The 26,432-nt window shown below is 38.1% G+C and overlaps 1 protein-coding gene across 7 annotated transcripts in view; it reads left to right on the forward strand.

Moving 5' to 3' along the window:
• LOC114045604 (lymphocyte antigen 75-like) overlaps nucleotides 1-26,432 on the forward strand; it is a 183,742-nt gene that overhangs the window by 20,101 nt on the left and 137,209 nt on the right. For all 7 annotated transcript variants that reach the window (XR_003569404.1, XR_003569405.1, XM_027865682.1 and 4 more), the window contains exons 3-7: nucleotides 5,919-6,089; nucleotides 12,512-12,676; nucleotides 18,785-18,895; nucleotides 20,898-21,038; nucleotides 23,177-23,368. Coding sequence is in view for 5 of the 7 variants with exons in the window: in XM_027865682.1 (XP_027721483.1) it covers nucleotides 5,919-6,089; nucleotides 12,512-12,676; nucleotides 18,785-18,895; nucleotides 20,898-21,038; nucleotides 23,177-23,368 (780 nt within the window). In the remaining 2 variants the exon portion in view is untranslated. The remainder of the gene's footprint in view (nucleotides 1-5,918; nucleotides 6,090-12,511; nucleotides 12,677-18,784; nucleotides 18,896-20,897; nucleotides 21,039-23,176; nucleotides 23,369-26,432) is intronic.

The raw sequence follows: 26,432 nt of genomic DNA on the forward strand, positions 1-26,432 counted from the left end.
AGTGATATTGGCCTGCCCTGGCAATTTTTTCTTTCTGTCTCCATCTTTCAGTGTGGGTTTCTTTCTCTGTGAGGAAATCCCATTTCTCATTATCCATAAGACCATAGTTGCTTCTGGGAAAAATATCTTACCTCCCCTAATTGTGTTTTCCTTTGGCTGTTTTCCCCTTTCTTCTTTGGGAAAGAACAATTTTCCCTTCATTTCCCTTCCTCTTTCTTAAATTTGGCAACCATTTGTTGCTTAGTGTTTGGAGTCTGTGCTGTAAAAACCTCACTCTAATTTGGAAATAGAAAAGGGTTACAGTCTCCAAATTATAACAGAACAGAACAAACATTGAATAAAATTTTTAACTTGCTGCATCATAGTTCTTTAGGCAAAATCCGTTACTGTTCTCCATTGTGGATTGTATATTGGTAGTATTCTTCCATTTCTTTCCCCCTTTATTTCTGTTTTTGTCTCTGGCTTTTGCTTAGACTGTCTAGTTAGATAACATAGATGCTAACCAAGTATCGAGACTGCCAGAGCCCTATCTAGTAAATTATTTAATTCTTACCACTGAATGTAATCAAGCAAGGTTCCGAGTAGGCTCTTTAATTCAACCAAAGTTTATAGTTATTTTCCTTGATGAGCAAAATTAAGAAACAAGGAACCTAAAGTCAGAGCAGAAATAAGATGCAAACAAAGATCCTAGAAACCTGAATCAAGAGAATCAATGTGCACCCCAACCATGGGCCTGGTTGTCTGTGAACAGAAGATGAAACTAGAGACCTTTAAATCAAGAAATTTGGCATTTTACTTTTCCCTCCTCTTCTGGGAAGTACAAAAACACTTATAACAAAGTATAATATAAAGGGATTATAGGTTTTCTATACCATAAAATATTTTATTGTCAATATGGATTCACTCTGATACTTAACAATGGTCATGTTGCCTACATATCCTTTTCTATAACAACATGTCACAGTGGCATGTTTCTTGACTTTGGAGTCAGAGGTCATGGATTCATATCCCAACGCTTATCTTAATGACCTTTTTGATCTTGAGCCAATCATTTCATTTCTCTTTAACTTCGTTGCCTCAACTCTAAAATGAAGAGGTTGGACTAGAGGCCTTTCGATGTGTCTTTGAGCTCAAAATCTATGACCTACAAACCTGTTTCTTACTTTTCTCAAGGCAAATTATAACTAATTATATAATTATTATAACTGTAAATTCTGACCCAGGGCTCTCTAGGATATAGGGAAACATTTTTATATGTTGGTATTTATTTGGTTATTCAAGGGAGTCATAATGTAGCGAAGGGCTGCTGCTAATATAATCAGACTCTTTCATGGCAAGAAAGGCTCAGATAGAACGAACTGTCACAAGTAGTGAGCGTCTAGGCTAACCATTCCAGGTGTCTTTAACAGAATACGCACCATGGATGCAGACTGAGGTTGCAGATAGAACTTTTTGTTCATTTGCCTCTTTCCTCTAACAAATAAGCTGACTATTTGTCTAACCACTGAAATAGTTGATTTGCTCTGTTGACCCGAGAGCTATTATTTTAAGGTTCCTTTCAGCACAAGCTGGTGTGTTCAGAGAGCATTCCCCTTGAGAGTTGATTATCTAGCTACAGGAAACACAGGGGACTTAAGAAGTCCAGAAACAGCAGGATGCAAACAGAAAAATAATTATGGTTAGCAGAGTTTAGCAGAGTTTTTGTTATTGTTGATCATTTTATTTAACATTCTTCAACCAGATTTGCTAGCATGTGTCAGTTATGCCCCTCTTCCAACTTCATTCTGTAGAATCAAAACTTAGGATACCAAGAAAGTAGCCAGCATGTTCCACAGGGGTTAAGGACACCTTTGCTCAAATAGGCTTTTTGTAGCCTGAGAGGCAAAGGTCACAAAGAGGTTGAATTAGATTGGTCACTAAGGTCCTTCCAACTCTCAAGTTCTATGCTTCTGGGAAATTATAATAAATAAAAGGACAGCCTTCATGTATGCAAAGTGGGAAGAAGTGCAGTTATGGGTTATTTGTTTCTCACATTGATAATCAGATGAATTATATCTACTCAATAGCAGCATTACTCTGTTCATTGTTCCATTGTAGTCAATGTTCCATTATATTATAGGAAAACAAAACTTACTCTGGAGAGATTCAGACTAGCTATGGTATAGATTGGTGTGCCTTGCTTTACATAAGAAAATTAGCTGTAAATAAAATCCTATAGACAACCCCTGCCTTTTCTGATTGTGTGAGTGTGCGTCTGTGCATGTCTTGCTCAAACACATTCACTATTGCCCAGACAATATAACGCCAGTCCTGGCTTCTTTGTGCAATGTCCAAGAATATTAATGGCAACCCAACCTATGCAGTATTACTGTTTTATGCTTGTCTTTTGAAATTGTGTGAAAGATGTTTTGATGCTCCTTTGGAAAGTCTTTAATGACCTGGTAATTGCTTTTTTGACTTTCTAATGAACTGTGAAGTCCTCTGACTGCCATGGCTCTTTCCTTCTTGGAGCTGTGATACTTTTTTTAATCTGATACTTAGCAAAGTTTTGAATACACTGAGGAGTTATGAGAACATGAAGAGAATTATTGAATCCTATAATGCTTTTTTAAAATGTTTGTCATTGATGGAAGTATTATTACCATCATCTTCCTACCTCCTGTCCTAACAATATGACTCTGAGCAAGTCAATGTACCTCTCAAAGTTGTTGGGTTTTTTTTAATCGGTAAAATAGAGATAATTGTTCTTGCTCTACCTGCCTAATAGGGTTGTTGTGAGGAAAACACTTTTAGAAACTTATGTCAATATGAGTTGTTAATTATGATCAACATATATATCTATATATCTATATCTATAGATATAGATATATATTGATCTGCTGCTACAATAGTTTGAGGTTACTTTAAGATCCGTCAGATCTGTGTGGTAATATGGCAGCCAAAAAAGCTAATGAGATTTTAAGTTGCATTAACAAAGATACAGTATCCAAAATGAGTATGAATAAAATAAAATGAGTCCCCCCAACTCTTCTTTGCCCTGGTCAGATGATGTCTAGAATATTGTGATCAGCTTTGAGTTGCCATATTTTAGGAAGAACTCCTATGGGGGGGGACAATTAAGATGGTTAAGGGTCTTCAACATCATGCCATATGAATTTCAGTGAAAGTTAAACTTAATTCCTTCCGTACTCTGGCCTGTAGTATCAAGGGGAACAAGTCTAATCCCTTCCATTTGACGGCCCCTTGGATACTAGAAGACAGCCATCATGTCCTCCCCAGTCTCCCCTTCTCTAGACTGAACATCCTCTACACTTCAGTTAAATCCTACATATCCCACTCCTAGTCCCAGAGCATAGTAATTCAGATACTGGGTATGTTATCTTATGTGACAGTTGTTCCTATTTAGACCAAAGTAGGGATTTTTGGAAGACTGGTGTAAGGTAAGGGACCAAAAGAAATGGTCCATTTCTACACTCATAATACTGTCTGCCGCTTTCTATACTTATTTTTTGACCTGGTTTTTCTTTTTACTAATGGAACTAGACTGCACGTCCCCGCTTTGGAACACCTCTCATTCTACAGGCAGTAAGACATTGGTTAGGCAAAGTGTCATTGATATTGACAGTCATCCCATCCTAATCACGTAGGTAGCTGGTGGTGCAGTGGATTGAAGGCTAGACTTGGAGTCAGGATAACCTGAATTCAAATCCTGCTTGAGACATTTATTAGTTGTGTGACTGTGGGCGAGTCACTTAACTTTTTTCCTCCTCAGCTTTCCACATCTGGAAAATGCTGATAATAGCATCTACTTCACAGGATTGTACTGTTGAGGAGCAAATGAGATAATACATAAAGCAATTAGCAAACATTAAAGCACTTGATGAATGCTATTATTATTATCAGTACCAGAAGCAATAGTAGTATTACAAAATCAGCGACTTTTGGCATACTTTTTATGATTTCTGTGGGCTGCCAAACCTGTCTAGTCACAAAACTGAAAGTATGTGTAATTATAAAATGCTGTAGTTCCTATGGACCTTGGTCTTCATCTAGTCAAGACCCCTTGTTTTGCAGAGTAAGAAAAATGATTTGCTTTTGGTCTTATGGCTAATTAGTGGTAGAGCAAGGAGAACTCCTTCCTTCCTGGCCCTTTCCTTTCTGCTACATCGGAATTATCAAACTACATAATTTTTGAGTTGGATAGCATGAAAATGGTCATCTAATATGATCCATACCTGGATAAGAATCTCTTCTATAACCTTGGGCACATTTAGTCTGGAGGAGAAAAGGCTTCAGGACACTTTCAGGTGTGTAAGGGACCTTGAAGGGGTGATTAGAGTGGATCGAACTAGGAGTAGGAGACCTAGGTAGCAGTTACAAAGGAGGCCGACTTACCGTAACAGCAGTAGCCAAAATTGGAATAGGCTGGCTTGGGAAGTAGTAGGCTCTCTTTCATTTTAGGTCCTAAAGGCTGGATGACCACTTGGTAACTATGTTGAAGAGACAATTCTTGTTAGGACCCAACTCCCATAGGTCCCTTTTGGAGAGGGAGACGGCTCTTTGCTGCATAATAGTATACATTATAGTTATATCTTTATACTAGACTATAAACTCTATGAAAGTAGGGACTGTATCTTATCTAAATTTTGTGTCTCCCCCACTACTTGCATAGTAGGTACAATTATTTATTTATTTAATTAATTATAAATAATTATTTAATGAAAGCCCTACTTCCTTCCTCTCACAAAATTAAAATTTATCTATAGGTAGCAGGGGTCTGCAAACTGCAGACTGCAGGGTGGCCTGCTAAGAATGGTTTTTATACTTTTAAATAAATTTTTATTTGTATTTAAAAATGCAAAAACAATTACTAGCTCTTGGGCCTACAAAAACTGACTATTGGGTAGATTTGGGACATAGCAGTTCACTGAATCCTTAATGGTTGGCGTTGTCTCAGCTCTAGGCCAAATATAGGCTGATGTCCATAGAGAATAAATAACAAATTGATGAATAATAATTCCGTTTCCATGACTAATTTCTTTTAATGATACTTTCCAGTACTGCTGGAGCCAATATTTGTCTCTCTCTTCTCTGATTTCTATTGCTCTTGTTAGTACCACACAATTTGATGATAAAATTATTTTGTAAAACTTTTTATTGTTCAGTCACGTCTGACTCTTTGTGGGACCCCATTTGGAGTTTTCTTGGAAAAGATACTGGAATGCTTTGCCATTTCCTTTTCCAATTCATTTTATAGATGAAGAGGGCTAAATGACTTGCCCAGGGTCATATAGCAACTAAGTGTCTGAAACTGGATTGAACTTGGATCTTCCTGACCCCAGGCCCTGGGCTCTATCCACCGTGTATTATAATTATATTTCTGTCTCTCCACCTAAATGTAAGCTCCTTGAGATCAGGGACTATGTGTTATAATTTCATGTTTTCCATAAGTGCATAGTAGACTTAGTAAACATTTTGTTAATTGGTTAATTGAGGTGGACTCTTCCTAGTTAATATTCACACATTCATTATGTTATACACTGATTTTGTTTCCATGGGTCTTATTTCATAGCAGGAAGATTTAGTTTACATTGTTAGACTGTGGAAAAGGCAAAATATTTCAGACAAATTATTAGTTTTGGGAAAAGAAATCTAAACAGAAAGATCTTCATGAATTTGCTAATTGTTCTTGGTATGTTAGCTGGCATTTCCTTTAGGTGTAACCAGCATCTTGAATGAATGTACTGTATGTTAGAGAAATAGTAAAACAATAGACAGACACATTGATCTAGCTTTTGTCAAGTTTTTAAAAAGAACAACCCAGTTCTCAATGGCAATCACATGGCATTTTTATTGTCTCTGAAATTAACCATTGGAAACTGACTACTTTGTCTCTTTCTCTTTCTCTTTTTAAACAGTGATATATACTCGGGATGGGAACTCTTATGGGAGGCCTTGTGAGTTTCCTTTCTTAAATGATGGTGTCTGGCATCACAAATGCATTAGTGATGGAAATCATAATGGGACATGGTGTGCTACATCTTTAAATTATCCATATGACCAGAAGTGGGGAATTTGCTTAAAACCAGGTATGTATGGATAAGGCTACATAAGTAGCCCCCCCTCTATGGTATGATTTGAGAGATGCCAAAATGTCCATCTGCCCCAAAAGTATTATTTTCCCATTGGACAACCAAGACATCTAAAATCCTCATGTCATTTTTAGTAAAATAATATATTGGAAGATCTTGTTAAGATGCATGGACAAGCTGAACTCTTTGGAGGATTGCTAAGTTAATTAAAAATCAAAATATACAACGTTCTAGGATTTTGATGCAATAAATAAAATATTATTTGCAAACAGGAGGATTTCAACATTTGTAAGTTACCTCTACCATTTCTCCTTTGCTCTGGACACCTTCCAGATGGTGCCAGACACTTTTGTGTGTATGTCAAGCCTACATCTCCATGTTTTATGTCTCAATTGACATTAATAACACTGGATATCAACAACAAAAAAGATTTTGTCACATCCACAAAATGTTAACCTTATAGTATTGGAGGTTTTGTACTGATTTCAAATGTGGCTCACACTTCATCTATTAACTCACCATCTTCAATTTTACATCTTTTTTTTTTAAAACAAAACTGAACTGTGTTCATTTAACTTGCCCAAATGTAGTTGATGATTTCCTGTCATATTTCACTCATAAAATCTCATTCCTCAGCATCCAACAATAATTGGCTAGCAATTATTTTTCAATTGGCAAATTAGCACTTTTCCAACTTGGAGGTTTCCTGATGGCAGAGTTTCCTGCATTCATTACTGAAAGCCCCTAGGTTTTCCTAGGAAGAAGTCTAATTGTGAACACATGAAATGGAGCTCAAGTGACATCTTATATACCATGACTTTATGGTTTTGAGAAGTTCATTGGCAATTTCTTGGTAATTTTCTGCCTTGTTTCTAAAAAAAAAAAAAAAAAAAGATTTTTTTGGTCACTTTAAAAAATGAATTACATAGGGGCAGCTAGGTGGCACAGTGGATAGAGCACCAGCCCTGGATTCAGGAGGACCTGAGTTCAAATCTGGCCTCAGACACCTAACACTTACTAGCTGTGTGACCCTGGGCAAGTCACTTAACCCCATTTCCTAGCCAAAAAAAAAAAGAAAAAATGAATTACATATAACTTTCTTAAATTCTTCTTCAAAATGTTGATCTTTTATCACTTCCTTGATTTGAGCCCTCACAAATATCCCCTCTGATTTTAACCTCACTGATTCTTAGAAAGGCATTTTTCAGATTAAGAAAAAAAACCCTGCATCATTTCAACCCATTGCATTTTAGTCTAGAACTCAAAAGCTCAGCTGGATGTGTTTTTGGTTTGGGTTTTTTGTTTTGTTTTTTCTAAGTTGAGATCATGAACTAGGTGATTTGGGTCAGATTGAATTATTAAATGAAGATTTGAAAATAGAAATGTAGAAATGTTCCCTCAAATGGGAAATTCCCCCCTTGCTTATCAGAGACTCATAAAGCTATAGATGGAAAAGTCCTTAGAGCCACTGAGTTTTTCCTTCTCATTTTAGAGAGGAGAAAACTGAGGCACGAGGAAGTCATGACTTGCTTAAGGTTGCACAGGTAAAGAATATCAGAAGCAAGATTTGAATGTGGAGTCTTTGACTCCAGAGTTAGTGTTATCCCACTGTACCGTTCTGCTAAACTTCTCATTTGTCATACTGAGCCTCTTCATTATATTCTGAATCATCAGGTGCATCTTTTTCACCCAAATTCTATGTTTTTGATGATTACATAGTGGTTCTTCCTTCACTATATAAAACAGATATTAAAGCTAATGATAGATTTGGTTATTCTACGGTATGTTTAGACTTGTATATATTTCTTAAGCAAAAATATTAATCTGTTGAGTTGTTCAGTCATGCCTTGCTCTTCATGACCCCATTTGAGGTTTTCTTGACAAAAATACTGGAGTGATTACCGTTTTCTTCTCCAGCTCATTTTATGGATGAGCATACTGAGGCAAACAGATTAAGTGACTTGCCCAGGGTAACACAGTAAGTTTCTGAGGTCAAATTTGAACTCAAGTTTTTCTGACTCCAAGCCCAGAGCTCAGTCCACTCTAAATCATTGGAACAGCAGATAATATGAAACAAGGTCCATGTATCCGGTCAGAAGTTGAATGCAAAGGGAAACAGCAAGAACAACCTGATCACCTCTTTTTCAGCCAAAATAGAGTTCATGTACTCTCTTTAACTAGAGGAGTAACGTTTCATCTCTGAGATTTAAAAATTAGCTCACTGAGCTGAGAACAAATGTTTCTGATGATCGACTAAGGAGTTCTGAGATTTTCATACACATCAATGTCTACAAAGTATGCAAACACTTGAGAAGAGATCAGAAACAGTAATGATATTTACCAAATGATACTCAGTACATAACTGACAGAACAAGTCTGCTACACGCAGTTTCTCTGTATGAACATGTCCCAGTCTACCCTGCCTCATGTCTCACCACATGAGCCGAGAGTTTCCAGAGCAGGCCAGAACCAGCCAAATGGTGACTTCTCACCATCCTCCCCATACACCCAACAAGAATTTGATACCGCTTCATTTTGCATAATTTATGTAAAAATTCACGTCATTCAATGACAGTGTTTAATAAAGAAATCTCATTTTTCTTTTTGAATACAGTATCCAGAAATACCTTGAAATGCCAAGAAATTTCCCTGTGACAAAATGTGCTTTAAATAGTATGAGTAGATAGATTTTCTCTGTTGTTGCAGCTTGTGAACTGGTAGAACATCAATATTTTCTCCAGTGGACCTCTCTGCCCTCTGTGGCCTAAGTGAGATGGCTCTCTAAGAGAAGCAACCAAGTAGCACAGTGGATGGAACACTGGATCTGGAGTCATCAGATACTTGATAGCTGTGTGACCTTGGACAGGTCACTTAACCTCTATCTCAACTGTAAAATGGAGATAGTAATAGCACCTACCTCCTAGGGTTGTTCCCAGAGGATCAAATGGGATATTTGTAAAGCACCCACCCCAGTGCCTGGCACTTAATAAATGCCTATTTCCTTCCTCCCTCTCTCCCTCCCCCTCCCTTCCTCCCTCCCTCTCTTCCTTCCTCCCTCCCTCCCTTCCTTCCTTCCTTCCTTCCTCTCAGCTGCTTGGGAAGACAGAGACTGTAGATGGAGGAAAATGGGAAGGATTAGGAGGAGGGCCCAAGGAAAGGAACCTTTAAGGCTATGGGTTTTAAGAAATTAGGATCTTTTAGGGATAAAAAAGTGTTGAGATGTCCTAGTTCTAATTAGCAAAGCTAGGATCAGAAGTGGTCTTACTGCTGATAACACCATTTCCTTTCAATGCTAGTAGGGGATCACTTTTCCTATTCCCTTAACTCTCAGAGAGAAAGCATCACCATACTCCTTGTTTCTGCTGCTATTTTCCACTTAACCCTACCTACTTTCTCTCATTATTATCACTGTTTACTGACCACTAGGTCAGTTTCACCAACCACATACATAAACAACTCCTGGTCTTAGAAAAGCCTATCACAGTACTGTCCAGGCTCAAGTCATATAAAGAAGGGGAGGAGGGAATAAACATTATGAAGCACCTAATATGTACTAGACATGGTGCAAAGTACTTTATAAATATCTCATTTGATCCATACTTCCCTGGGGTGTAGATGCTATTTATTATTATTCCCATTTTACCATTAAGCAGTCTAAGGCAGAAGGAGGTTAAATGACTTCCCCATGGTCACACAGCTAGTCAGTGTCTGAGGCAGGCTGACTGTATTTGAACTCGGGTCTTCTGCCTCAAGGCCTAGCAGTATCACCTAGCAGCCAGGCAATCTTTTTTTGTTGAGACATTTTTCAGTCATATCTGACTCTTTGTGAACCCATTTAAGGTTTTCTTGGCGATGATACTAGAGTGATTTGCCATTCCTCCAGCTCATTTAACAGATGAGGAAACTGAGGCAAAGATGGTTAGTGACTTGCCCAGGTTCTGACTGCTATTGTCTGAGGCTGGATTTGAGCTCAGGTCTTTCTGATTGTTGGCATATATATATATATATATATATATATATATGTATATGTATATGTGTATATATATATATATATATATATATATATAAAACCTTTCCAACTACTCTGTCCTCAAAGTTTATTAATCCTTTTAATTCCAATGACTTAAACTCTCCTTCAGCCTGACACCGGTCAGGCCAGACTTGGGATTTGGAACGGCTACAACTCTAAAGTCTCGAACTCTTTTCTCCAAATCTCTCCAAAGGAGCCCTCAATCCCACTGCCTCATTTCTTAATCTATTCTTCACCTTCATCCTGACCTTCCTGTCTCTCAGTTTTGTTCAGACATCACTTAGCCTGAATCCCACAGTCAGCTATGTAAGTGATGTTCACGCTCTCACTCTGGGATCACTGACTTCCCTTTCCAAGTCCTAGACCTGAGTGATTTCCACCATCTGCTCTCTCTGTTCCTACTCTTAAACTTGCTAGAGAAACTCATAGGATCAGAGAGTGAAAGTGAAAGGAATCTCAGACCATATAGTCCGGGGATTATTAAGCTGGGGCTCTGTGAATATGGTTTGTTTGGGTTTTTTTAAGACTTTCTTTTTTCGAGTAGTCTTTTTCATAGGGTGGCCTTGATCTAAAACTTTCAATAATTTTCCATTACCTACATGAACATAGATGTGGAGATGCACAGGCTCATATAGAGATCATTTAATGCAGTCTTGCCATCTTATAATTGAGGAAACCAAGACCCCAAGAGATTACGGTCACATATTATGTAGCAGAGGCACACACCCTTCACTACTCCAGGCTACTCAATGTTGTTAGCTAGATAAAAACACCATCCACCATTTGGTTTCAACTGATCTTTGCAGACTTATCTCACATTATGCCTATTTTAAGTCTAACTATACTATTCCTCTAGCATGGTGCCTAGTTCATAGTTTTCTTGTTGTTGTTCAGTTGTTTCAGTCGTGTCCAACTCTTCATGAACCCATTTGGGAATTTCTTGGGAAAGACACTGGAGTAGTTTGCTATTTCCTTCTGAAGCTCATTTTATAGGTTAGGAAACTGAAGCAAACAGGATTAAGTGACTTGCCCAGGGTCACACAGCTAATAAATGTCTGAAGCCAGATTTGAACTTGGGTCTTCCTGGTTCCTGGCTCCAGGCCTGTACTCTATCCACTGTGCCACCTAGTTGCCCCATACATAGTAGGCCCCTAAATGTTTGAACAGATCAAACATATAGAGTTTGTAACATCAAAGTTACAAGTGGCTTGTGGGATCCAGAAACAGGCCAAGACTCCAGGTTGATTTTCACTCCTTGACAACTCTATAGCTGAAGCAGAGTAAAACATTTCTTGGCAAAAATATTAAAAGCAAAGATTTAGCTAAGCAGCAATTTATACCAGGAATGATGGCATCAGGAAAATGCCACACTGTGCCTGTGTTCTTCCCCAGCCCCGCCCCCAAAGCTTACTATATATGGAATAATAGAATTGTCAGGGGTAGAAGGGCCTTAATAATCAACTGATTTAGTTCAATGTGGTATGTTAGAAAAAAAGAGGCAATTGGACTTGGAGTCAGGGGACCTACATTCAGATCTGAGTTCTGCCTATTTACTTGTGACCACTAATAAATTACTTAAACCACTCCAGACCTTGAACTCTACATCCTGTGAGCCTCCTTTTATAGACGAGGAAATTGAAGCTCGGAGAGATTAATTGACTTCCTCCCAAGTCATACAGATAGTTCATAGTGGAACTAAAAACGAACCTAATTCTTAGTCCTGTACTGTGCTGCCTCCACAGATACGTCTTAGTATTTTATCTTCCTCTTATAATTAACTCATCCCATGTTGATTTTTAAAGGTTATCTTTGTAGAAAACCTTAATGAAATTATTCATCACTTTTCAGTCATTTCTACTTGAGGATGCATGAAGCTGTGTTCCATAACCCAAGTTATTACCTGGTGGTTGCTCTTGTAGTGGATAGAGTGCTGAACTGTGGGACAGGAAGATCATCTTCCTGAGTTCATATCTGGCCTCAGACACTTACGCAGCTGTGTGATCCTGGGCAAGTCATTTAACCCTGTTTGCCTCAGTTTCCTCATCTGTAAAATGAGCTGAAGAAGGAAATGGCGAGCCATTCCAGTGTTTTTGCCAAGAAAACCCCAAATGGGGTCACAAAGAATTGGGCATGACTGAAACAACTGAACAACAATGACAACAAAAATTGGAATTGTAGGCTTAGAATCTCTGAGAAAAACAGTCAAATGGTGTTTCTTTCATATCACTATCTCAGTGACAGCATACATCCCAGTTGTTTATAGTGATATTTAGGTTATCAAACATAACTGACAGCATTTCCGTCATCTGAAAATTCTGCAAACACTGAAGTTCAAGGATAGACAATGGATATAAAAATGTCTAGTCTTTAAATGTTGTCTTTTTAATAGAGGATGGCTGTAAAGATAATTGGGAAAAGAATGAGCAATTTGGAAGTTGCTACCAGCTTAATACCCAGGCAGCTCTTACGTGGAAGGAAGCATTAATTTCATGTCAGAATCAAGGAGCAGACTTAGTAAGCATCTCAAGTGCAGCTGAATTAATTCATCTAAAAGGTAAGCTAACTCCAAGGAAATATAGATAGAATATTTTGTATGTAAAATTTGAATTAAATGTAAAGAAATAACAGATGAATGCAGTATCAAAATAAGTTTTAAGCACACTACCTATGTACTCGAAGAATTTATACTCTCACAATATTGATACCTATAAACAACAGGATATTAAGATAGGTATTCACTCACTTTAAATTATTCTGTGCATTGAAAATATGCTTATGCAAAGTTTTTCATTGATCGTTGACACCATGCTCTGAACTGAACTTAGTCCTGAAATTCCAGATGTGAATTACCTTGATGATATGTACTCACTGCCATTATTCTTTAAGTTTGTTCCCCCTCTATCCTCATGCACTCTCTGTATTTGTAGGAGTGTGCACTCTAGATTTGGGTGGGCATGACTAGGGAATGATTTGTTATTCTTCTTGCCATCCATTTGAGTAATTGCATTTGCTAAGAACTGAGTCTGCTGTCTGCATGTTATTGGGAAGCACATCGGTGGGGGCTCAAAGAGCATACCTCTTCAGAGTTCCTCTGAGAAACCTGGAGAGTAGCACTAATTATTCTTCTAGGGACTCTACCTGCCACTGTATGAAGAACTAGGACAGTGAGCCCTAGAAAGAATGTTACACTGGAATTGTTCCTTTGTTTCTATTTTGTTTGCTTTGCACTACTTAATAAATTTTCTCATCTAAAAAATGAGGATTAGATGGTGAATTTTACCTCTACATCTATGTTTCCATGACCTCCTACTTTGATTTCTTTCTATTCCCCATTTCATATGGCTCTCTTTTTGATAATTGTTACCTTTATTTAATTTGGCATATTTGTCATTGTTTTGAGGTGGTTCAGGGGAGCCAAGATCAGTCACTTCTACATCTTACTAGAAACCCTAGGGGAAAAAATCCTTTTTTTCCAGAATAGAATTTCAATCATTGGGAATCTCACTGTATACTCATAAATAGTATTGTAGTGATGGAAACCTATACAATAATTTTCCCTTACAAAAAATTATGCTTATGATTATGGTAGATGAACTCCATATTGGAAAAAAGGATAGAGAATATAAATACTGAATTGACATCTATTCTAGTTGAAAGGGTTTGTGGAAGAAATGAGATTTAAAGTCTCTGGGGAAAAAAAGGAATGAAAAGCACTTAAAGATAAAAGGGAGGATGAAAACAGACATGGAATTAGATATAGTAAGAAGGAATAAGAAAGACTTAAGTATGTTTAGGTAGTATGAATGAAAGTTTTGTACTTGAGGAAGAGTTTGACATTGGTAAGGTTAAGGACTTTAAGCCATACAATGTGAGTGAATCATTCAATCAATAAGCATTTTTTTAGTGCTTGCTATTTGCAAAGTATTGTGCTAATCATTGGATAGACAAAGAGATAGCAAAAAACAGTCCCTGCCCTTAAAGTCTTTCTGTGCTTTCAGGAGAGATAACATGTCTATACAAGATAAATACAGAGTGCATGGAAAGTAGTCCGATGTAGTATGTTCAGCGCAGTATATTAGAGGGGAAGGCACTAGCATCTGGAGATACAGGGAGATTGTTCTGCAGTTCGTAGCATTGAACTGAGTCTTAAAGCAAGCAAAGGAGTCTTAGAGATTAGGAGAGAGAGCGTGCCAGGTATGAGGGACAGCCAGTACATAGGCTCAGAGATGCGAGATGAAGTATCAGATGTGAGGAACAGCAATTAGGCCAGTGTGGCTGGGTCCATGAAGTATGTACAGGGGGAAATAATGTGTAAGAAAAATGGAAGGGGCCAGGTTGTGAAGGGCCTTCAGTGAAGGACAGAGGAGTTTGTATTTGATCTTAGAGAGCCATTAGAGTTTATTGAGTAGGGAAGTGAAATCGTCAGACCTGTGTTTTAGCTAAATTCATGTGGCAGTAGACAGGAGGATGGATTAAAGTTGGGAGAAACTTGAGGCAGGGAGACCATTTAGGAGGCTATTGTAATAGTCTAGGTGAGAGGAGAACTAGGGTGGCTACTGAACGAGAAGATATATAGGAAATTGTAGAAAAAGAAATATATAGGATATTTTAGAAATATATATAGAAATATAGAAAAATATACAGAATGTATAGGATATTGTAGAGAAAGAAATCCCAAGATTTGGTAACTAACTGAACGTGTAGGATGAGTGAGAGTAACGTGTCACGGATGACACCCGCCGTGTGAACCTGGCTAACTGCCAGTATAGTGGTGCCATTGATAGTAATAGGGAAGTTTGGGAGAAAAGGTAATGAGTTCTGGTTTAGGAATGTTGAGTATAAGATGCACATGGACATCCAGTTGGAAATGAGAGAGAGAGAGAGGAGAGAGAGAGAAGAAACTCAAGGGAGATACCATGACATAATAAATAGATCTGGGAATCATCTGTGTAGAGATGATAATTGAGCCTGTGGGAGCTGATGAGATCACATAGTGAAAGTATGTAGAGAGCCTTGGAAGATACCCACATTTTGTTGATCCACAAGATCCAGTAAAAGAAGAGTGAGGTGGAACAGTCAGGTAAGAAGTGAACCAAGAGAGCAGCAGACTCACAAAAACCCAGGGTAGTGAAGTGGTCAATAGTGTCAAATGCTATGGGGTGATCAGGAAGGATCTGGATGGGGAAAAGCCCATTCTATTTGACTGTCGAGAGATCAATGTCAGTATCCTGGGATGGAAGATGGAAGTGGATGGGTGTAGCTAGGTTGCTCAGTGGATAGAGGTCCAGGCCCAGAGTCAGAAGGAGCTGAGTCCAAATTCAACTGTATGACTCTAGGCAAGTCCCCAGTTACTGTGTACCTCCCTCCCATACCCTACCTCAAGAAAAGGATTGAAGTAGATGGGAATGAGAGAGCAGACTGAGGAGAGGAAGGTTGGTTTGAATTGGGATTGTTGTTGTTCAGTTGTGTCTGACTTGGATTTTCTTGGCAAAGATACTGGAGTGGTTTGCCATTTCCTTCTCCAGCTCATTTTACAGATGAGAAAACTGAGGTAGACAGGGTTAAGTGACTTGCCCAGGGCCACACAGCTCTGTTTAAGTGTCTGAGGCCAGATTTGAACTCATGAAAACGAGTCTTCCTGACTCCAGGCTGGGACCTCTATCCACTGCACCACCTCGCTGACCCCTTGAGTTAGGACCACTCAGCTTCTTTGCATCTACATTTTTCTCTGGCATACGTACAGTTAGCATTATGTTCTAGCCTGTGTTCTTTTCTTTTTCTCTCTTTCTGCATTCCCCCCTAAGATCATAAGCTCCATTGATGGAGAAGGAGGTTTTATACATACATATGCACACACACACGCGCGAACATATATGTGTGAATGCCTACCATTACATTATGAAAGTGCTTTTATGGGCATATACACACATATACACACATGTAACTTGTGTGTGTAGGAATGTGCGAATATTCTCCCTCCTACCTCAGTAGGTTCAGGATCTGGTTCAAAGCCTTCTATCCCATTCCAACCCCTACCCTCATACTGGAGGACTTCAGCAAATATGTTGCTATTCCTTTAAATACCCCAACTTCTAATTCTTCAATCTATGCCTCCGCTTTACTTCAGCCTCCACAAGATCAGTCATACCCCTAACTCACAAGCGCTCCTGTGTCTTTCCTTCCCCTTTCCCGGCTAAATGCTTTGAAAATGTCATATACACTCAGTGATTTCTCCCTTTATCTCCTTTAATTCCCTTTTAAACCCTTTGTACTCTGACCTGACCTCATCATTCAACTGGTACTTCTCTCTTTCTCAAGTTATCAGTGATCTCTTAATTACTAAATATAATAGCTCTTTCTCAATCCTCACCCCTCTTGGCCTGCAGCATTTGACACTGCTGATTGCCTTCTCTTCCTAAATACTCTTTCCTTCCTGGTTTTTTGTGACTCTTCTCTCTTCATTCACCTGCTATTTGTGTGATTAATCCTTGGTTTCTTTTGCTGGATCTTGTGAATCCCTTGACTGTACATATCAAAGCTCTATACAATGCCCTCCTCTCTCTTCTTTTTATACACCATCATTAGGCTCTCTCCCATATATACATATGTGTGTATATATATATATACACACATATATATGTATATATATATGTGTGTATATATATACACACATACACACATACACACATACATATGTATACGTATATATGTACCCGTACACATACATATATGTATGTATGCACTTGTACCATGCCACATATTAGATATTCAATGAATACTTAGTCACTCAGTACTTTGATGTATTAAGAAGAATAACATCATAACACTTAGTTCTTGAAAGGACTTTAGAAATCACCTATTCTAGCTCCATTTTGCAGATGACAAAGCTGAGGCCCAGAGAGTCATCCCTAGCATAAGTTTCTTCATGTCTCATAGCTCTAAAGCTCAAAACTTCAGTCTCCATGCCCTGCTCTTAAACCTTCACATTGTTCCAGGCTTTTTCCTACTTAATTTGAGACTTGAATAATTAATATTTCTGTTAGAAAAAATTATATTTTCAGAAATATGTTTCCCTATACAAGCAAAAAATATTATCCATAAATGTCCTTTTATTACCATAGTTCTATGAATTTCCTGAATAATGTTTAATAGGTTTAAGTGGAAGGGACTGAGTAAATTAAGTCTGCTGGTCTGAAGAGTTGCGAAGTAATCATTTGAGACCAGTCATGAAGAAAACTTGAGATATCAGCAAACTGGTGCATTCTTTAGTAACAAAAGTCTTAGGGCTTTTCCATGTGTCTTTAGGTATCTATTATTACCAAAGAAAGCTGTAGAATTGCCCCAGAGGGCATACTTCCTAGTTCTTATTTAGCATAGAAGGCCCCACCATATCCAGGCTCTTACCTCTGCCCACCTTATCCCTAACACCCATACTTGACTTGGACTTGCTGGCTGGCTGCTGCTATCGATAGGCTTAGCCATGATTTTACCATAGAAGCCAGGAATGTTCTTGTTTTGTTTCGACTTCGTTTTTAATTTTGTTTTGTTTTTCTTTTGATTCTCTTAACTCTACATGGACTCATGGAGAGATGTTCAGTCTGATTGCTAAAATCATGACTGTAACTATTCTTCTTTCCCATTCTGTCCTCTTACATAATCTAAATGCTGCTAACAGCCTTGATTTCTAGACCTCAGATTATACATAACTAAGTAACCAGAACTTAGGGCATCAAAACAGAGAGGAGAAGGAAAAGAAGGGAACCAGCATTTATTAATTGCCTACTATATTCCAGGCACTGTGTGAAGTACTGAGAAGTAGGTGCAATTGTTATCCCCATGTTACAGATGAGGAAACTGAGGTAAACAAAAGTTAAATGACTCTCCCAGAGTCACAAAGCTAATAAATGTGTGAGGCTAGATTTGAACTCAGATCTTTGCAACTCTAGGCCTAGCACTCTATCCACTTCACTATCTAGCTGCCTCTACTTACCAACAGGGACAAGAAATTTCCACTAGCTCTAAGATTCCTTTAGAACTACCTGATGCTACCCCATCTTTTTTAAAAGTCTAGACCTGGGATTTCATTGCTATAGGAAACTCCCCAGAGGCATCTCCCTCTACCAATTTTTGTTGTAGTGGTGGTTGTTGAATTGTTTCAGTCATATCTGACTCTTTGTGACCTGATTTGGCAGTGGTTTGCCATTTCCTTTTCCAGTTCATTTTATAGAATGAGGCAACTGAGGCAAACAGGGATAAGTGACTCGCTCAGGGTTACACAGCCAGTAAATGTCTGAGACCAGGCTTTTAACTCAGGAGTCAGTCTTCCTGACTCTATGACCAGGGCACTAGCCACTGTGCCACCTAGCTGCCTGTGATGAGTCATGCCTCCTACTTTTCAGTTTTATTAGGAGTAGTTTGGAGAGCATGTCAGAAGCATTTCACTGGAGAATAGTGCTCAGAAATCCAAGTTGTATCTACTCACCAGGTATTCAGGGAGTGTGTTAGTAACCTGAACAGATTGTGTTGCCCTGTTTACTCTGCCATTTTTAGGAGATTCAAAATTGAATCTCAGCTTAAACTAAAGTTCTTTAGATTGTTGTGTGGTGCTAATAACTTCAGCCTCAATCAGATAACTCAATGGGTGTCTTTTTTATCTTTACAGATAAAGAGGGGATTCCAAAAATGTTCTGGATTGGTTTAAATCAACTAGACAATTCAAAAGGTTGGGAATGGTCTGATCACACCCCATTAAATTTTCTCAACTGGAATCCAGGTAACTTTTTTTCCCTTTTTCCTTATTAGGAATAGTACAGGCCTTAGTAAAAATGGGTTTTGACTCTCTTCTCCATCCCCACCCCAGACTATTAAGTATTTATGAGACTCATAATTCTTTAGACTTGTGCTCGTATTACCTATCTTGAAAGAACTTTTCCTTCTACAATATATCAGTTGTAATACTATTAATAGACTGTTTTGGACTATCTGATGGAGCTACTGAACATATCTTGGTGGCCACTGGATTAACTACTACTTTTAGTTAGGAGCACCATAGTCTGAGGAAACCATTGGGGAGCTGTCAGAATGAGACACCTGGCTGGGTATTTTGTGGGAATGGTGAGCCCTCTGAGAAAAGATCCCAGATTTAAACTTACACCTTAGACCTGACATTTGTTACTGAAGCTGTTCCTTAGATTCTCCAACAGAGCCCCAGGAGGTTTTTGACATCATCAATAAATCTTGATAGATAACCTCTGATAAATCACTCACACACTCAGAAATCTATTCTGGAAAATAGGGGTGAATACTTATCCAGCACCTGGGATTAAAACATATTGATGACTGACAAATTTAATCTCATGAAAAGTAAATACCAATACTTGGGGATATTTTTGCTCTAATAAAATCCCAACAGTTCATTCATATGCAGTACTCCCAGGAAAATGAATTCTGCCTTCTCATGGTCCTTTTGGCGTCAGTGGTGCATGTTCTGAGAAAGTTTGGCAGTCTGTCAGCCAGCAGGCATTAATTAAGTGCTTACCATGTGTGAAACCCTAGAGATACAAAGAAAGGCAGTAACTTGGTCCCTGCCCTCAGGACTCTCACATTTTAATAGGTGAGACAGCATGTAAAAAATGTACATATAGGATGGATACAGGGGATATGGAAGGGAACCTCAAGAGGTAAACTACAGGCAGCAAGATTGTAGCAGCTCAGGAAAACAGAACAAAAGAGAGAGCCCAGGTAAAGTGGTTCAGATTCTAGAACACCTCAGCCTTAAAAGTAAAAAATAAGATCTGAGTGACAGACAGAATATTTAACACTGCCCCTATTGTCCATCTTTATACCCCCTTCACTCTTCCCACAAAGGCTTAGGGGACACTTCCAGCCCATAAAAGTCACAATCTTATGGAGCCTCAAAGGTCACATTTTTATGCCAACTTCTGGCTCAATATGTCCAAATCTCCAGAGTGAATACCCTTGTGAAATCATTGCAACAGTGGGAAGGAAGGGTCTCTTAATTCCTCATCATTTCACCATCCTTTCCCATTTAGGGGATTTCCTGATACTTCCCACATAATATCCTTGAGGTTTTATGATGAAGGTTGGAGTTAGAGGAAGAGGATAAGAAAATGAATCTCGGGGGCAGCTGGGTGATGCAGTAGATAGAGCACTGGCCTTGGATTCAGGAGGACCTGAGTTCAAATCCAGCCTTAGACACGTAACACTCACTACCATGTAGTCACTTAACCCCATTGCCTAGCCAAAAAAAGAAAAAAGAAAAAGAAAGAAAGAAAACGAAAATGAATCTCTTTCAGCTTCTTCCCTTATGACCTCTTCCCCTAAGCCTTCCTCCCACTCCAGCATTTCTGGCTGCTTCTGTCATTTTCTATCTTTCTCTTTCTTTTTCCTTTCTCTTTCTTTTTCTTTCTGTTTCTCTTTGCCTTTCTTTTTGTTTCTCTCTTTCTCTTTTTGTTTCATTCTTTCTTTTTTTAAAGCTGCTTTTATATTCCTTAGTGTTCTCTTACCCCTCCTAGAGGTTAGAAATGATCTTGTGCTTTTTTTTTATTCCATCATTCCTTCAACCAGGGTCAAAGATTCTTTATGGGGTGTTAGTTGGGTTCCAATTAGCTAAAGTTTTACTAAATGATGTTCTTGTTCTCTTAAGTAAAAGCAGAAGTTTAGAAATACCTGTCACTTTCCCTTTTCTAACTGAACACAAAACCTCTCTCCCCTACCCCTACTTCGTTTTTTTGTTCTTCCACCAAACTCTGAAGAAATTCCCAGTTCATCTACAGTAGGTGGCTCAAGTTGTGTAATAATGAATGCTGACTCGGGCCAGTGGCACAGTTTTCCGTGTGAAGCTCAGTTCCCTTATGTCTGCAAGAAGCCACTTAATGAAACATCGAAGTCATCAGGTAATACTTCCTTCCCTTTTTTTTGGTCATTCACCAAAAAGACTTAAAAATCATAATTTTGTGAAAAATAAAGTCAGTAAATTTAGGGGGCCTTTATCCAGATTGTCTTCATCCAGGTGTGCTGACACTTCAAATGGAGAGAAGATGTAGCTATTCAATTTTCCTTTTCTAGGAAGGATTCATTTATAGCTCATAGTGGCCTTGTTGAATTACCTTTAAGATTGAAGTGAACAAGGTGAGGCAAATAGAAGGTGTACATCTCAGTGTTTCTGCAAATGGGAAGCAAAGCTTTTAGACAACAAATACAATATGTATGCACATGTGATTCTCTAGTTTCTAGAGATATGACTTAATAATATAATGGTTATTTTCATGGGATTTAACCCTTTATCAATCTGACAAGATTAGTTGTCACTATGCTTTAGCTGTCACTAAGCCTTCAATGGTATTACCCAGATTAATTTTGTTTAGACTAACGTAGCATCTCTAGAATGAACAATTTTACGTGAGTTTACACAAGGGTAAAATGCAGATGATCTAGAGTACAAAATAATAGATACAAAATAGATTTTAAAATCCTAATTTAGGAAAAGAAGAAAAACAGCAAAACCAAAAATATATATTCTAATGTAAGGTTGTTCCCTATAAAATTGTGAGCTAGTGGTTGGCTATAAAGTGAGCCATTTTTCCCCAGCTCCTTCTTGTATCTCAGCAAGTCAAATTAAACTCATCATCTTCCTCCCAAATTTGCTTATTCTCCAAAATTCCTTATTTTCTAGAGGGCCACACCATCCTTCCAATCACTCAGATTGGCAACTTTGGAGTCACACTCAACTCTCCTCACTTTACATCCCTTCATATACTATGTATCCCTGCTAAACTGACTTTTTTTTTTTACTGTTTCCTGCGGTTGGCATTCCTTCTACTGCCTCTGACGTTTTGTACCTGCTATTCTCAAACATGGAGGTACTCCTTCCTTGACATCATGAGCTCTTAGAATGCCTCGCTTTATTTAAAGCTCAACTCATGTGTTTCCTTCTGTGAAGAAAGCCTTTCCTGATCCCCTTTGTTCAGAGCCACTTTTCTCTTCTTCCTCAAAATATCATTTATATAAATATCTATTCAATATTATCCCCCTACTCCTACTCCCAGTCTATTAGGAAGCCTTTAAAGGCAGCAGCTGGTTTTCATTTTGTTTAAATATCTTCAATGCCTAGCCCAGTGCCCATATACATGCTAGGCTCACTAAATGTTGGCCTGGACTGTTTGAGGAAACTGTAACATGTTGCATGGGATATTGGTTGGCAATTTCAAGTTGGGACAAATTAAGGTTACTGAGGTTCTGCTAAAGGGTCTCAAATAGACCCTGAAAGTCTCAAAGAGGGAAGCAAAGGCTTACTGATAGATATCGCTGTTTCCAACCACAGACATTCCAAGTACACATTTCCTGATTTTATTTCCCTTTCCTCAGAATATCTTTTTGTGAATTTAGCTCAAGTGGTACCCATGAAGGTGAAGTTGAGAGGAATGCCTAAAGTGGCTACTGACCTATAGCCTGAGGGGAAGGAAGGAAAAAAAAGAGAACTTCATATACTATCCTCTACTCTGTTTAGCCATCTCTTGGCCAGAGGATAAATGGGGGAAATTGAATGTACTGTCTAAGTAGATTAGTCTAACTTTAAATTTCCTTTTGTCACCAGTGACTGTTATGCTGGTTGCTAAGCTAATTATGTAATAGAATGGTGGTGTTTGCTTCACTGACTTAGTATAAACTCTTCAAGCTGAAGATACTAATGGTGACTCTAGCCAGTCCTGTGCCCAGAGCAAGATTCACTTATTCTGTAGTCTTCCTCCACCAGCAAGAGACCAAGGGATATCTTTTTTTTCGGTACCTCCTGTTAATTCTGCCCCTCCCCACATAGATCTGTGCCCAGTGTGGCTAGGTTAGGTCTGCCCCTACTAGATCCACCTTATTGTTTTATTCCATACAAAGAACGTTCGTATTTCTGTACCTCCTAAGATCGTACATCCCAGCTTTTCTAGAAGAGTTAGTTTTTAAGAAGAGAGAACTTGCATGAAGTTATCTGTTCAAAATGGATGTGTTTTCAATGAAATATAAATAACTGCTTTTCCCCCAGATGTTTGGACATATTTAGAGACCCACTGTGATCCAGGCTGGCTGCCAAACAATGGCTTTTGCTATCTGCTGGTAAATGAAAGTGGTTCCTGGGATGAGGCAAATGCAGAATGCATATCCAACCACAGTAACCTAATCAGCATGCAGTCTTTAGCAGATGTGGAATTAGTTGTCAGAAAGCTCCATGAAGGAGGTAAGTTTCTCAAAGGCTCTCAAATGAGATGTTTTGAAGCATTCTAGGGTTCTTGGTCTGTTAGCAAAAATGTCATCTTTGTGAAAACCTGACAGATTTTATCCTGTGGTTTTCATGTTCTCCACTGTCCTTCATAATGTAAGTCCTCATACATATCCCGTCAATGATATTAATAATTTTATAATTCTTACATTTATCCAAAAAAAAACATGAGTATGTGAGGAGAAATAAACTAGGATGTTTGTTTTAATTCGAGGGATATAAAGAGAATGTCAACCTTCTCATTAAGCCCCAGCAGTTACTATGGAGGGGGTAGGCCCCCTATAGGATTAGTTGCTGGGAGATTACCTATCTCCCACAAAAATACACAAGATCAGGCTAGTAAAATGAGGAAGTGGGGGTGACGCAAGCAAAGAAGGTGATCGGTGTCACCGGAAGACCAAAGCCTGGGGAACACTTGTGTCTACCAGCTCTTCTTAAATTGTGGGTCGCAACCCAATTTGGCAACAATAAAAGGTTGCCAAAAACACAAAATGACCAAAAGTAATTAAAAATCAAGTGTGTAATGAATCCAGGGTGTTTCTGGCAGGGCTTTATCATGTTGCATTGTGCAACTTCACTGCAGCATTGGTTCTGAACATGAAGCGCTTGCACTTTATACTGTGCGTGCAGTACAGGCCACACAATGTCAAAAAGGGGTCATGAATGGAAAAAGTTTAAGAAGTCCTGCTCTAACCCATTCCCAATAAGGGGAGATTCACAGGTGGATTCACAAGGAAATTCTGTTAAATTTTTAAATAATAAGTAGTTTCCATGATACATAGACTATTTTAATATAGAGGAAGATGGTAGGCTACATAACCCTTCTGTTGGTCCCTTGAACTAAAAAAGGCAAAGGTGAGAATCAACAAGCATTTATTAAGTGCCTACTACGTGCTAAGTACTGTGCTAGTTGCTGGGGATACAATACAAAGAATTGAACAGTCCCTACTTTCAGGGAGCCTAGAGTGGGGGAGACAGGTACATACATAAGTGTATATATAAAATAAATATGAAAAGGATAAATACAGATAAATATAATGAAGTTAGTTAAAAAAGAGAAAGGACACTAGCAGTTGGGGAAATCGAGGAATGGCTTCATGTAGAAGGTGATGCTTGAGCTTCGAGAGAAGGATTTTTTGAGGCAAAGGTCAGGAGGGAAAGCTCTAAGTTTGTGGGACAGTCACAGTCATGTAATGCTCAATGAGATTGGAAAGATAGGTTGGGGCCATTTTTTAAAAGTCTTTATGTTTTATGCTATAGGCAGTAGAGAACCAGTGGAATGGATTCAGTAAGAGTAGTGACAAAGTAAGGTCTTGTACTTAAGAAAATTACTTTGGCAGCAATGTGGACCAGAGGAGAGAAAGTCTTGAGGCAATTATTAAGGTTGTTGCAATAAAATAGCAAGAGGTAATGAGGATCTGAACTGAGGTAGTAGTTACGTGAATAGAGAATAGGGATCAGAGTTGAGAGAAGTTGTTGAAGCTGAAATGGTAAGCTTTGGTAACTGATTAGATACATGGTATGAGAGAAAGTGAGGAGTCAAGGGAGATGCTAGGATTATGAACCCAGGAGATAGGACGAATGGTTGTATCTTCGATAGAAATAGGGAAGTTTGGAAGAGAGGAAGCTTCAATTCAAATATAACCAGTTCAATTTGGGACATGTTGAGTTTGAGACATCCCTGAGATATCCAGTTTGAAAATGTCCATTGGACAATTGGAAAGAAAACCATAGACCAATGTCATTACTGAATATCAATGCAAAATTGTTAAACATAGGATCATAAATAGGATATAGCTGTACATCAAAAACATTGCGCTATTGTGACCAAGTAGGATTTATAGATAGGTGGTATAAACCAGAAAAACGTTTAATATCATACATTTTGTCCTCAAGAAAAAAGACTTTATAATGGTATCACAATACACAGGGAAATTCTTAGATAACAATAAAGCACTCTTTTTACCCCATATATATATGGACAGATAGATAGAGATATAGATAGATAGATAGATAGATATAATACATGAATAAAAAGACCTATACATAATATTATAAAAAATATGTATATCTGAAACCACAACATGGTATTATTATATGTAACTAAGCAATGCTAAAAGCATTCTCTTGAAGGGGGGGAGAGAAGAGAAACCAACACAAGGATGTCCACTCTCTTTACTCCTAACATAACTTTTGAAATCCTGCTAAAAGTGATAAACCATATTGAAAGATTATTAATAATATTATTGAAAGTATATATAAAAACTACAACATAGTATCATCATATACAACTGAGAAATGTTAGAAAAATTCTTCTTTAAAAGAAAAAAGCATATAGATTAGAGAGATCCATTTCTGATATAATTTTTAAAATCACAAAATCAATAAAGCGTGGGAAAAAATGAAAGTAATTAAACATCAGTAATGAAGAAGTCAAAATGTATATTTGCAGACAGCATGATTATATAGCTAGAAAACCTAAGACTATCAATAAAAATAGAGACAATCAATGAATTTTTTAAATTTGTGGGAGATAAGATAGACCTGCAAAAATTACCTGCATTTCTATATACCACTATCAAGACTTAAGAGAAATTGGTAGAAGGAAGATGTTAACAAGACAAGAATAAAAAGGAACCCCTCCCCATTTCTAACAGTTACTAAGTCTGATATACCCCCAGATCCACTGAGAAATCAAGAGTTCTAGATCTTCTCGCTTTAGTCTTAGTACACCTGTAAAACTAACAATAATGATAATAATTGCATTTATGTAGTACTTTAAGGTTTGCAGAGTGCTATGCAAATATAATCTTATTTTATCCTCACAAAAACCTTGGGATAAAGGTGCTGTGATTATCCCCATTTTACAGATCAGGGAGTCAACAGCTAATGGACTTACAATCATGCAGTTTGCAAGTGTTGAAGACAAGATTTGACCTCAATTATTCCTGACTACAAGTCGAATGCCCTATCCATATCCACTGTGCCACTAGGATAGCTAACTCCCCAGTTTGATCAAGAG

Source organism: Vombatus ursinus, unplaced genomic scaffold (genome assembly GCF_900497805.2).
Source record: "Vombatus ursinus unplaced genomic scaffold, bare-nosed wombat genome assembly UNPS02014779.1, whole genome shotgun sequence".
Classification (NCBI taxonomy): domain Eukaryota; kingdom Metazoa; phylum Chordata; class Mammalia; order Diprotodontia; family Vombatidae; genus Vombatus; species Vombatus ursinus.